The 14734-nt window shown below is 36.7% G+C and overlaps 1 protein-coding gene across 2 annotated transcripts in view; it reads left to right on the forward strand.

Moving 5' to 3' along the window:
• cwc25 (CWC25 spliceosome associated protein homolog) overlaps positions 1–14734 on the forward strand; it is a 79636-nt gene that overhangs the window by 13658 nt on the left and 51244 nt on the right. For both annotated transcript variants that reach the window (XM_026282028.1, XM_026282021.1), the window contains exons 2-3: positions 4636–4808; positions 4977–5213. In XM_026282028.1, the coding sequence (XP_026137813.1) occupies positions 4636–4808; positions 4977–5213 (410 nt within the window). The remainder of the gene's footprint in view (positions 1–4635; positions 4809–4976; positions 5214–14734) is intronic.

Consider the following 14734-nt stretch of genomic DNA (forward strand, 5'->3'; position numbering starts at 1 on the left):
TGACAAGTCACTGTCTTAATGAGTGTATCGTTGATTCAACAGATTCATTCAATAAATGAAGCAAGTAAACCTTTTTATGAATGGCTCACTGAATCATTGACTCATTTAAAAAACGAATCATTTAGTAACTAAAGACTTTTGTTCAATTCAAGTTTATTTGTATAGCGCTTTTTACAATACAAATCGTTACAAAGGAACTTTACAGAATATTATGTTTCTACAATATTTAGTATTAGCTAGTAGTTTGTGCACATTTGACAGGATTTTAGAAAAAATAAAAATAATAAATAATACAAGACGTAGTCAGCTAGACGATGAACTATCAATATTAAGTTATTATATGATGCAGTCACATATGTAGCAATAATTGTTAGTTCTGTTTGTTGATTCAGGGTTAGCATCATCTGAGGTCCTCTGAGGGTCAGCATCATCTCTTCTCAGGTGTTCTGGGTCCAGACTGGAGCTTGTGTAAATCCTAGTTGGCGAAACATAGAAACAAAATAGAGACATCATTAGCATAGCTGCTGATCCAACAAAGAAAAATTAGTTTAACCCAAGCTAATTAATAAAAATGCACCTTTGATCAGATGCAACTACACTCACAATTTAAAAGATACATTATTCATTCAGATGTCCGACTGTTCTGCTTTGGCTTTGCTTAGAACTATTTTTTGTTTGAAATGGAACAAAAACGACCCATAATGTGTGTCTAAAATGTAAGTCAGTTAATATTACTTGTTTATTTAACTGAAGATGTATGAAAATCAATATGACATTTGCAATCGAGCTGAAAGTCGGAAAACATCACTCCTGGTCGGTTTTTTTTTTTTTCACCGCAGATTTCTTTGTGTGTCCTGTTCTTATAGTTTTGATTTCTCTGCGAGTATGACATACTGCACGAGCCTCTGATGCGACCTTGATGCTCAATACATTATCTGTTATTAGTCACAATTTATACACTGAAAGTCATATAATCGGAGTAGAGCTGAAGATCTTACGCGGGCTCGGGCCGGGCTCGGGCTTGCGCTCCGGTTTGCGAGGTAAACGAGCGGTCATGTGATGTGTTTCGATTAGCGCGAGAAAGATGCGAAAATGAATGCTGAGCAGGTGTAACGGAGGCTTGCCTCTGGTGATTACGTTTTGGTTGCACCAGCAACTAAAGCAAAGTCTGAGGTGTGGAAAAGTTTTGACCATGCTTATAATGAGAATAATGAGTGAATAATGACGCACCATCAGTGAGCGCAGGAGCGCGCTGAAGACATCTACAGTGGATTCAATCATTTTCCTCCACAAAAACATGTAGACCTAGCCTAATCTCTGTGAGTAAAGGTTTTTCAAATGATAACTAAATATTCATTGAGTCTTAAATGCATAATGTTGACAGAGTATTTACGCTAATGTTGGCATTATTATTTTATTAAATAAAGCAAATCCGGCGGAGCCTTTATCTTAATTTCGTTATTGCCAAATACCCATCTTAATTTAAAATGTATCTTAATTTAATTTTTTTTAACTCGTTTTTATTGGTGCGTTGGTCTATTTATAGGTTAAATGAGCCTATGTCTAGAATGCTGAGATGTTACGATGTGACACAGGACTTATTTTATTTCTTTATTCCAACTTCCAAGTGGTCTAGTCTACGTTAGTTATGAGTAAATTATGTTAAAACATGAATAAATTGCTCATTGTTGGCAAAAGAGCTGTGTGCGTGCGCACATTTGAATAATGTCGGGCTGTAAACGGGTTCGGGCTTTAAAAAAGCTGTCAATCAAAATGTACTTGTCGGGCTCGGGCTGAAACCTGTCGGGCTCGGGTCCTGTCGGGCCTAACTTTTAAGGCCCGATTACAGCTCTAAATCGGAGTCATTCTCTTCAAAGTTTCGGTGATGCCCTAGTTATTGTTTGTTGTTAAAATTTTGATCAGGTTACTTGTCCGCTCGGGCAAGTAAAATTCTCTTTCACTTGCCCCTACACAAAATCCACTTGTCCCGGACAAGCGTTAATGTCGAGCCCTGGCTAATATATAGACACCATTTCCAGGTCAAATATTCCATCTCAAAATACTTGAAGTGCATAAGGTAACGTTAGTAACAATGAAGAAAAATCAACATTACAAAAATATATTAAAGGACATGAAATTCCCAGCAATAACTTTGATAGGTCAAAGAATTCCATGGACTGCAAATTAATCCATGGTAGGCAGAGTTTACACTGAATAGTGACTTTTTCCCCTGTGTCTTTCTGAACATCATTAAATGATGTCTGAACATCCAGTGATTAAAGGCTGCATTCCCCTCCATTTTCCACTCTCTTGTTGCTGATTTCTTCTGTGCGCGATTCTGATACCACTCGCCCTCTCCGCCGGAAAAAAACGAGAAGAATCACGAATGTATTTAAGCGTTAAAAATATATAAACGTTAAAAAAAGAAATTTAGGAGAATCAAAGAATTGTGAACGACTTATTACCATTGTGTAAATATGTAATCATGTAATCCATAAAGTAACTGTAGTCTGACTGATTACTGAGTCAGCCTACAGGGATGAGGTGCAGCACCTGGCTGAGTGGTGTGCCACCAACAACCTGGAACTGAACACCCAGAAGACTAAGGAGATCATTGTGGACTTCAGGCGGACTAGGAATCATGCACACACACCCATCTACATCAACGGAGCTGTAGTGGAGTGTGTGTCGAGTTTCAAGTTCCTTGGCATCCACATCTCAGATGATCTCACCTGGTCCCTAAACACCACCACCCTGGTCAAAAAGGCTCAGCAGCGCCTTTACTTCTTACGGAGCCTTAAAAAAGTTCACCTCAGTCCTAGGATCCTTTCTGAATTCTACCGCTGTACCATTGAGAGCATACTCACAAACTGCATCTCAGTGTGGTACAGCAATTGCTCCGCATCTGACCGCAAAGCACTCCAGCGGGTGGTGAAAACTGCTCAACGGATCACCGGCACCCAGTTAACATCCATCGAGAACATTTACCAGAAGCGCTGTCTGGGCAGGGCAAGAAACATCATCAAGGATGTCTCTCACCCAAACCATGGACTTTTCACCCTCCTTCCATCCGGCAGGCGTTACAGAAGCCTACGCTCTCGAACAAGTAGGCTCAGGAAGAGCTTCTTTCCTGAGGCTGTGACACTCCTGAACGCCACACCACCAATCTAACCTGCACCTGCTCTTTTACTGCACTGGTCACAGTACTTTACATACATGTATTGCACTACTCATATTTTGCACAGACTGCACATGGTTAAATCCATTACACTATAAACTGTCTAAAGCTGTTACTGTACAAGCACAGTAAACTATTCTACAAAAAATATAATTGCACTACTGTTATTTTGCATATAATTGTTAAACAATACTTTTGCACACTCATTCAACTGTATTTATTATTACTGTTCTCAAGTTCCTGCTATTCATAATGTATATATAATCATTCTTTGCTCTGTTCATAATGTACATACAATCCCTACATTACATTAATATTTATATTCTGTATATACTCTGATCAATATTGTATATAGCAACTCCACTGTACATTCTGTATATCATAAGCTTTACTTACTCTGCACTTTTATGTATATATATAACACTATATTCTTGCACTTCTGGTTAGATGCTAACTGCATTTCATTAGCTCTGTACTTGTACTCTGCATAATGACAATAAAGTTGAATCTAATCTAATCTAATCTAATTACGAGTATTTTAAAAAGTAGTTTACTCTAATTAGTTTTGGAATCTGATTACGTAATCCAGATTACATGTAATCCGTTACTACCCAGCTCTGTTGACAGCATATCTCTGTCTTTAAGCCCTTTCAAGCCACAAGCATTTGAAATCTTTGTGTCAAAATACACTATAAAAAAAAGGGTTAATGAATCCATCTCTATTAATATTGGGTTGCTCTGGTCACGCAGGTTTGTCTATGCATTAAACTCGTGACCACAAGGAAAATGTTTAATTCTGTCAAATATAAGAAGTCGTAGCCACAAAAAACAGATGTTGTTCCCTCAACAATAGCATCTCGGATAAGGTTGTCGTTACCTCAACAAAATGATTTTGTGGCCATGACATATCACGTTAATATGGCGTTCAACACAAATTAACATCTTGAGGCCATTCCATATTATCATGTTACCACAAGTTTGTTTGTGGCCGTGACAAAACTAAGTGAACCACCATGTCAGCTCCCGGACACCATACCAAGTCATGTCACGTTTATTTATATAACACTTTATATTATACAAATGTGTTAAGCAGGAAAGTAATGTTTCAGTAATGCAAACTAAATTCTGCTGTAAAGCAGCTCTAAAACAAGGCATTTTTTTCAGTTAAAAGTCTGTTCATCGTTGATTCAGTGATGCCAACATCAAGCTCAGTTTGGTAATATGATCGATTCTATCGCACCGACACTATTGGAGTCGATAATATTGCCAAATATTAAGTGTCCCCCAACTGATCAACCAAGAAGTAATTCAATAAAAATAATTAATAATAATAATCTCTTTTTTTTTTTCCTCCAAGAATCCTGGCATCTCATTAAAAGTGAATAACTCCACAACAGGTTTTTTGTTTGTTTGTTTTTTTACTTAAAAATCTGTATTATCTCCACAAATGTCACCAGAACTTGAAAAAGAGTTGGCATCCGCAAACTCTGAAAAACATCGAACGAGTGTGGAAAGCAGAGCAGAAACATGATGCTGAGAGAAAGAAGATCGATGAGTTGCAGAAGGAGCTTAAAGAGGAACGAGCCCGAGAAGAGATTACCAGATATGCTCAAGAGACAGGCGCTGTAAAGTGTGTGACACTCCGACACATTCTCTCAATTTCTACAGTCAATCCCAGCACAAAGCTTTTTCATTAAAGAAGTTCATTATAACACATAATGTATAGTTGGATTTAGTAATAATAACAGACTTACAGGTTTAAGCCTGTAATGTAATATCAGATTTCTCAATATTGCAGGAAAAAAGATGACCGCTTGGACTGGATGTACCAGGGTCCAGCAGGACAGATTTCTCGGGAGGAATACCTTCTTGGTCGCCCCATCGACAAGCAGATCACACAGCAGTATGAGGAACCTGAGAGCGGACCATCAGCTGAGACAGGACTACTGCCTGGTTCCATATTTAACCCTACAAGTTCTGTCTCTACTAATGATATGGCTGTCAAGATCAGAGAAGACCCTCTTTTTGAGATCCGGTAAGTTGAAATGGTATTTTTATTTGTAACTAAATGGGTTGTAACCGAGCGGCAACCTCCAGCTCTCTCTAGTGAAGCCAATAAGGAAGTGACTAATGCTGTGTTCACACCAAACGCGAATAGAGCGTCAAATTCGCGTCTACCGCGCCTAGTTTGCCGCTTGACCATTTTGAGATCATTCGCTTCATTCGCGCGAGTAATTCGCTTGATTCGCGCGTGAAATTAACTTCACAACAGACGCGAATTCGCGTCATGTGGGGGGCTTCTGCCAGCTGAGTCCACGGAGCATTTTCAACCGCCATTTTTATTCGGATAATTTTCAAAATATTACTGTTATTGTGTCATGAAATGTAGTTTTAAAAGTATTTCAGGCGAGAATGTAGTTGTTTTAAACTCAAATATGCGGTTTATTTATAATGACAGCGTCTATTTAAAAAATGTGTTTTGCCGATCTCGGAGATGAGCTCCATGCGACCAGCGGGAGCTCCGTCATCATGTATCCGCCGAGAGTAGCCTTTCCTCGGCTAGATCTTCTGACATTTGCCGCTGGCTCTGATGTCTCTTTAGTGGTTCAAGATAAAATATAATTCGTTTGGGGTAAAATTAAACGTTTCTTATCTTTGGCCTTTATTCAATTTATCTATCAATATGTTTTATATATATACATAGGTCCTTTTTATTCCGGTCTCTATAGAAATATGAACTTTTGTCATATAGCTCCGGTTGACTCCTCACTGACAACATCTGTCGTTCCTCCTTGTTGAATGAGTGGAGAAGGGTATTCCTGCACAACCCGAGGCTGCAGGAACATACTGTTGAATGAGTGACTCCTAGCAGGCTTCTGATTGGTTAACGCGGCGCGAATTGACGCCAAAGTTCAAATTTTTCAACTCGGGCGGCAGACGCGAATTCGCGTCAAACGCTAAATGCACAAAAAGCACCATTCGCGCTTAACGCGCGTTTCGCGCGTCAATTCGCGTCATTCGCGCGAACTAGACGCGCGAATGAGGCGAATTCGCGTCTTCCGCGCCGCGCTTAACGCCCCATTCGCGCCGCGAGACCTCCAGACGCGCGTAAACACGCCTTTGCATTGACTTAACATTGAAATCATTCGCGCCAGACGCTCTATTCGCGTTTGGTGTGAACACAGCATAAAACTGCAATTCATTGACTGGCCGCTTGAGGCTGGCTGCAAAAGAAAGTCAATCCCATAGACCCCCCATGTTAAAATGCCCAACTTTACAGCAGAAAAAACATGTTTTCAGCCTGGTGCAAAAAATGATCTTGGTCTATATAGCTAATTTTGCCCTTCATGACAACTGTGAGGGGGGTGAATTTTTTTATAACTCATCTGTTTAAATTATATTAAGCTTTAAAGTTCTGCATAATTAAGGGCATGGCCACTTGAGTGACAGGTGAATTGCCACTGCTGTCACAGCTTTCGCGCTGGGTGGGCCGTGGCTTCAGCAACCAGCTCCCGCCCTTTTGCCCATTTGCGATTGTCCGGGGAAGTCGCACGGTGATGCGCTGCCAAGATGGCGACGGCTCGCTCTGCACACTTTAGGCTTCAAAAACTCTCTTCAGGAGTCTACGGGTGACGTCACGGACACTACGTCCATGTTTTTATACGGTTTATGGTTGTAACCACTGATCTATAATAGAGGACCGGATTGCTCATGATGACATAAAAGTGATGCCACCTTGCCGCCATATTAATATTCCCTAGTATTTTCATACTTTCTACTGAATTAATAGGAAATCATACGATTTTAATGAGATAACTTTTTTTCTCATTTTAAACTTTTTTTTTTTTTTAATTGTAAAAAAAAAAATGTATATGAAGTATCCTTGTGCTTTCTTACAGTGCAAACGTCCTAAGCATGTAAATGGGCTTTGTTTAATATCATAATTCGCCTTGTACAGTTATTCACTGTTTATGTAATTACGTTGTGTTAATATTGTTATCCATACAGTAAGCTTACTGCAAATGTTTCACCAATGATTCTGTTAAAGGGATAGTTCAGCCAAAAATTAAAATTCCCATTAATGACTCACCCTCAAGTCGATTTGATGGAAAACCATGCATAGGTTTTTTTTTTTTTTTTTTTAATTTTTTAATTTTTTTTTTTTTTTTTTTTTTTTGTCCAAGGTTTTTTTAGGTGAAGTAGTTTTTTTTTTTATTGTATAAAAATAGAATTGGAATTAATTTAGATACTAATTATACACTATTTGCTTAAAGTTGTCTTGTGTTTGATGTGAAATAAATCCAGTAGTTTAAGATTATTTTAAGTTTGTACAACTCATTCATCCCGCGAGAAGACTTGTACTGGCAAATGATGACTTCTCACTGGTGATACCAGATGGTTTTAGAGGACAATTACTCCTCGTCGCTTCCTGTCATTTCAAAGAATAGTGCAACGGAGAACACGAGTATAAAATTATCTCAATGAATATGCACAGTTGTTACAGTGCAAACTTCAAAACCCAGTGTGACGAGTGGGGCGGGGACGAGGGATGTGGGAACGAGCGAGGCCGGTGGAGTAATTGGGAAATGAGCGACACCTGTGACCCACCACCGGTCTTGAGTCCCACAGAGGAGATGGAAACCATGATCAGCAGCGCAGCGATTGGCTGGTGGCAAGACGGCAATGTAATGACCTCATATAATTTAAAATGACACCTGATGAAAACTTTGACAAATTTCTGGACTAAGGAAACAGCCAAGCAAACAAAACTACATAAATGTTATAATAGATACATGAAACAGATAATAGATACATGTTTTTATTTTATTAGAATTGTTTTCATGATTCCCAATTATTTAGATTCGTAATTTATAATAGTTGTGCAGTCTTTACATGTTTATTTCAATGTAGAAATTATTCATTTCATTTTATATTTGGACAGATTTGTTACGTGACCGCATTAATGAAAGTTTCTTAAGGGTCAAGATCATGTTATCTGCATCTCCTGCACTCCATCAAGCCACTCTTATAATAGCAGTCATCACTCAAAATAATGCACAACTCTATTTTCTGTATAGCATGTGTGTAAGACTCTAATACAATTATGAAGTAAAAATTTTATGACAAATATTTCAGTGAGTAAAACTGGCTTTGTCTATAGGCTGCTATGGACTACACAGCATTTTTTTAATGATTATTATTTTAAATTATTGTCCCTGGATCAATACGATACTCTTGTAATAAAGTAGCGGTGGTAGCAGACATATTTTGAGTATCAGTTCTGGTTGAAAAGAAGCGATTTAATCCTGTTTACATGAAATAAGCCTGCTCCCAAGCAGGTTTAAGCTTACGGACCTGTTGCTATGACAGCAGCTCCGGGACGAGCTTTGAAGAACCAAATGATCCAAGATCACGCCAAATCGTCAACATTCAAATCCAGCCAACTGAGTTAGCGACGTACGAAGAACATGCCCCTGGGCTTTATTTTATGTTTTGCTTTTTATTTGTCCACAGCAGTCATCCGTGAGGTGCTGATGCGCTGTTTTGTGTTTATTTTGTATTATTAAATTTTCGTTTGATTGTCCGCTGGTTCCTGATGATAAGGAAGTTTTAATATTATTACACACAGGAAATAATTTATTACAAATTATTCTGATTTCTTGGATGCATTTTTAGAATACTTCTCCCATCAACTGGTCACAATGCACAACACCACCACAGACTCATGTAAACAAGTTGGATGAGAAGTGCTTAATCTCTGACAGCAGGTGTTGCTGAACAGCAGAAATGCAGCCATTACCCTGGAAACCCCAGAAATAATGCAGCTGCAGCGCTACTTTCTGAAACCAATTTAAATGATTTAAACAGCCATTCAGATTTGTGTATTCACTATGGTGCTCATCATAGCGCCAAATATTTAGACTTAATAGGCTATTTATTTCCAGTCATTTTTACGTTTTAATCTGGGCTACAAACATGGCCTACATTTGTTTGAAATTCTTTGTTTTGATTATTTATTGTTCAGTCACACTTTACATGAAGGCTCCATTAGAATACATTAGTTAATTTGTTAGTAATACCTAAACTGCCCATGAAAAATTATTCTAAACCTTAATCAATCTTAGTTCATTTCAATATTTAATAACATGCTTTTAAAATCTAAAGTTGCTACGGTGTTATTTTATAAACTCGAGCTAACGAGAACCAACAGCTGTATTTTTTAACAAAGATTGATAACTTCTGTAGCAAACGTAGCCATTGCTCATTGTTAATGTGAGTGCATTAAGGCTAACTAATGAGATCTTATTGTAAAGTGTTACCTATTGGTCTTTCTTTTGCACTTTAATCTGTGGGAAATTATTTTACTTTATACATTTTTTTTGTATATTGCTTTATTGTATTTGAAAAGTTCAGTTTATTTTTGTTATACGAAAAAAGCTATTAAACATTTTATACTTTGACAACACTTTTTTTTCAACTGTTTCAATACTGTGATAAAACCATTAGCAATTAATCACAACATGAAAATCCAACTACACCAACATTTTCACATTTGTGATACTTTTTAATGTCATTTTAAAGTTTATTGCTATGGTAGCCAACATACTCATATTTCATAAAGCTAGCTTTTTTTATGTTAGCATATTCATCAGACAATAATAACACTATTTGGAATGATATAAAATCACCAGAATTTGAACTCCGGGTGAAAATAAATGAGAACAAAGGAGTTGTGTTGGGCTATTTTTATTCCATAGCAGTCTCTTTACAGTCAAGACAATCATAAAAATAGACTTGTGTGATTATAATTATAGCGCTTCTATTTAATTGAGCTCTGTCTGTTTTGCATGCAAGCGTGAGGGGGTGCTTGTTCATCGAAGTTTAGCGGAGAATCCCAGAACAGAAAGCTCATGCACTTCTGACAGAAAAATGTAAATATTTCCAGGGCTTTCTAACATTTACAGATGGAGGATATACTTGTGATATGTAGGTTATGCATTCAGGAAGATTGCACATCTCAAACGCATTAAACAGTGGGAGTAGCCTGTGTCTTTCTGTCTGAGCATATGACGTGACGGGCTGAGCCGCGTAAACCACTATAACGAAACCATAAACTTATCAGTCTTATCAGTTTTTAAAGGCCTTAATATGAAGCCTGTCACATGTTGAGAACAAATTGGATTAAGCACTTTATCTGTAGCAGCTCAGTCTGTGTCCTCGCTATACTTTCAGATTCACTCATATCAAATTACCGTATATCGATATAAACGGTATTGCCTCCTATTGAATTGCTTATGAAGAAAATATAGATATATTGTACAAACTTGATATACTGCCCAGCACTGTGCTAGCCTTTGCAAATAAACACTCCGCTATTAGTACAAGCCCATTACCTTTACAGAAAATGCACTCGGTTTAAAAGTTAATTCCAGCGGTTAATCCCTAGCGTTTTTTTCAATATAGGGTGGTTGTGTACACGCACTATCACACATTAATATCCAAGCAACATGTGAAGGTGAAATTTGCATAATAGGTCCACTTTAAGTAAAACACTGGGGCAAAACAATGGTTTCTCCGTTGGCCAGTGACATAATATAAGCATTTGTTTTTTAATACATGCTTGTTTTGAAATGGGCTGGGCAGGTTATATGACACGTGCTGTTTTCTGTGCTGCGGAACACACACATTGCGCATCCGCAAAAGCCACCTCTTATATATGCAAACACTGGACTGAGCTATAAATTCCAATCGAAAAATCTGACTTTTCCAGGTTTTAAGTGCTATAATCAGGTCCTTAGTGCATCTACCAACCAAGGAAACTTTTTTTTTGGTAAGCCTTTTTCTGCAAGTGTCCGAGAAAATGAGCACGTCTGATCTAGCTCCCTTGGTGACGTGGCAAAGGGATCTCATTATAATATTACTGCTAGGGGTGTGAAGAGACACTTATCCCATGAGACGAGACACGACTGGGTTCACGAGAACGAGAAGAGACGAGATGAGATTTTTTTTTTTACTTAAGAAAAAACAAATCCTCAATGATGAAACGGAGAGAGAGAAATTATAGTTGTTCCGATTCCTATACTAGTGTTGGGAACTCAGAAACAAAGACCAGGAGACTCATGGGTAATCTTCAGCAGGATTCTTTATTGAGAACGCTCTGTGTGGCCTTGCAGTCATCAAAAGTCTAACTTGTCCTTAAGACATTGTAGTTTTTATACATTCAAGTGGGAGGGATCCATAAAGTAGAGGTGGAGACCATTTTAACAAAGCATGCAATGCAATCTAGAAATTGCCAGACACTGGCATCTTCCCAGCCTTGATCTCATCAGCATAACGGTGTCATTTAAATACAGAGGTGCCTGACAGTATCGCTGATACCTTCACATTATCATAGAGACAAAAGGCACAGCTGTGTCTTGAGCTTAAAAAGCCAAATGGCAAGGAAGAGCACAAAGACAAAAGGACATTATCTCAGACACCTGATTTTCCTGATTTACCTCAAAATGTGTATCAAAACATTTTCAGTTCATATGCTATTACATTGGAACCTAGATTTGATTCAAAATACTATTTAAACATTACTCCTGCAAATTCTACATCTCTGTGGGTGACGGGTGCAGATGCGCGGGAGCTCGCTGTTTTGTAGTTTCTGCTGTGTGTCATTATATGAGGACACGAACGCATAAACCGTCACTTCATGAGAATTTACCATTTAATTTGAGAAAAGATGGTCATATAAACGCAGACACTCAAAGATCTTCATGGCAACCCATCAAAATAAATGTTCGGTTTAACGTGAGTAAATTGACTATATTAAGCTACTGTTGTAGCCTACAGTAGATTTAGCGATGTCTCTTATGTAGTAATAATAATACATGCCTATTATTATTATTATTATTATTATTATTATTATTATTAATAATAATAATGCATAGACTGTTGCTTGTTTTATACTTTTGTTGTAAAGAGATTATCTGATTAATAAATCATTTTTATATTCCTAGGCTTATTTGTTTCAGTTTTTTATACAGTTATATTAGATTTTGTTAGATTGTGTTAGATTTTTGACTGCATTTGAAGTTCTTTTTTGCTTAAGAAAATAAATATTATTGTCAAATTCATGTCAGATAATAAAAATTCACTATTAGGGATGCACCGAAATGAAAATTCTTGGCCAAAACCGAAAACGAGGAAACCAAGGCCGAAACACCGAAAGAAATTATGCCAATTATTAGTACCATTGCATTTATGGCTATGACTGTACTTAATTTACTAAAATCAAGGCATTGCAACTGCATAAATATTAAAGTTTCAAAGAATAAATCAATTACAAATTATGCAAATATTTATTTAGCATTGCAACAATGCACAGTTTAAACTAAAATTCAAACTAAAATGTTTAACTTGACCCCACTCGTGTAGCCTACATTAACAGTGTATTGGCCTGCAGAAAGGTTTTAAAATTAAATGTTCTCTCATAAAAACAAAGTGCATTTAGGTCAAGTGCATACTACTACAAGAAAGTGCATTACTTCTCCATAGGCAAGAAGGTTATCACTTCTGGGGATGGGGACTTCAGACAGATAACCATCTAGCGGTTGAGCTTGTCATCTGCCTCACATTTGAGAAAGATTTGAGAGAGTATATTTAAATAGGGCCAGGGCATAAATAAACATTTTTATCAAAAAAAAAAAAAATAATCTAGCAGGAATATGGCTACAATCTGATAGTCACACATAAGAACAGAATAACCTATGTATTTTTATTATTTGAGGCACTTTCAACTTGAGGATTTCATTGAACTTATCAGACAACAAGCTGTATATACAGATACACACCCAGGTATTGAATCAGTACTCTGTATCGGCCGATACCCTGAGCCCAGGTATCGGAATCGTTATCGAGAAGAGAAAAAGGGTATTGGAACATCTAAAAAAAATATTCCTTTTATTTAACTGAAAAACACAAACTGCAAAAAATGTAGGTGCATTTTGAAATCAAATTGTACTTTTATGAAATTAAACATCTATTTTAATACATTTTATGCAGGTAATGAACATGTAAACTTTGCAGAAGGTTTTGCCACAAACTCCACTAACAGAGAAGTAATTGCACAAAATTATATACATAATGATATACATAATAATAAATAATAAAAACCACAAATAATATCCCTTTAAATTAGCAGTCAAGTTTTAAATCAGTCAAGTTTTAGTAAACTGATTTCCACTTTAATAATAATGAAAAAATTTAATTTCTCAACTTTTTAATAGTGTACGTAGATTTTCACGTCAATTTATTAAAAGTTTAACGGAGAATGCATGTTTAGGGCCCTATGAAATTCTCACCATATTTATATTTTTTATTGTTGCCATAATCTGTGTTTTAGCATGTCTAAATATTTGAATGCATGGCACAACTTAATTTATTCATTTTATGTTTTCTTAAAGTAGCCTTTTTTATTTATTTATTTTTTCCAGAAATTGTTGTGTATTTACATTTTTCTGGTTTTAAAATTAATTGATCATTTATTGAAATTTAAGCTAACTTTATTTTTCGGCAAACAAAGGGGTTTTACAATTAAAACATGGAAGAAATGTTGTGTCATTATTCCTTTTTAAAATCATGTTTCATTTTAGTAGTAATTCTATTGTCATTCAAACCAGACTTTTATTTTGACGAGTTGCATTCAATACCTTTACAGTTCCGGGTATGTGATATGACTACTTTATTCAAGGCAAGGCAAGTTTATTTATATAGCACATTTCATACACAATGGTAATTCAAAGTGCTTTACATAAAAGAAAGTAAAATAATCATGAAGAAAAAATAACAAAAATAAAACATTTAAAAACAGTTATAAAATGATTTTACATAATAAATAAATAAAATAAAAACAGTGAAAATATAGTGCAGTCAATTCGGACATTGCACAGTGCTCATTCAATAAATGCACAGCCAAAAAGATGCGTTTTTAGTCTAGATTTAAATTTGACTAGTGTTTTAGCACATCTGATCTCTTCTGGAAGCTGATTCCAACTGCGGGCAGCATAGTAACTAAAGGCAGACTCCCCTTGTTTTGTGTGAACCCTTGGTATTTCTAACTGACTTGATCCTAGTGATCTGAGTGCTCCGTTAGGTTTATATTCAGTGAACATATCTGCAATATATTTCGGTCCTAGATCATTTAGTGACTTGTATACGAGTAAAAGTACTTTAAAATCAATCCTAAATGTAACTGGAAGCCAGTGTAAGGACCTGAGGACTGGTGTGATATGCTCAGATTTTCTGGTTCTAGTAAGAATCCTGGCAGCAGCGTTCTGGATGAGCTGCAGCTGTCTAATGGTCTTTTTGGGAAGGCCAGTGAGGAGCCCATTTCAACCACCCTGCTGGTGATAAAGGCATGAACAAGTTTCTCCAAGTCTTGACTGGAAACAAAACATCTAATTTTTGCAATGTTTTTTAAATGATAGTATGCTGATTTAGTTACTGCTTTGACATGACTACTGAAACTATGGTCTGTTTCCAGAATCACACCAAGATTCCTGACATGAT

This window comes from Carassius auratus, chromosome 2, assembly GCF_003368295.1.
Source record: "Carassius auratus strain Wakin chromosome 2, ASM336829v1, whole genome shotgun sequence".
Classification (NCBI taxonomy): Eukaryota; Metazoa; Chordata; class Actinopteri; order Cypriniformes; family Cyprinidae; genus Carassius; species Carassius auratus.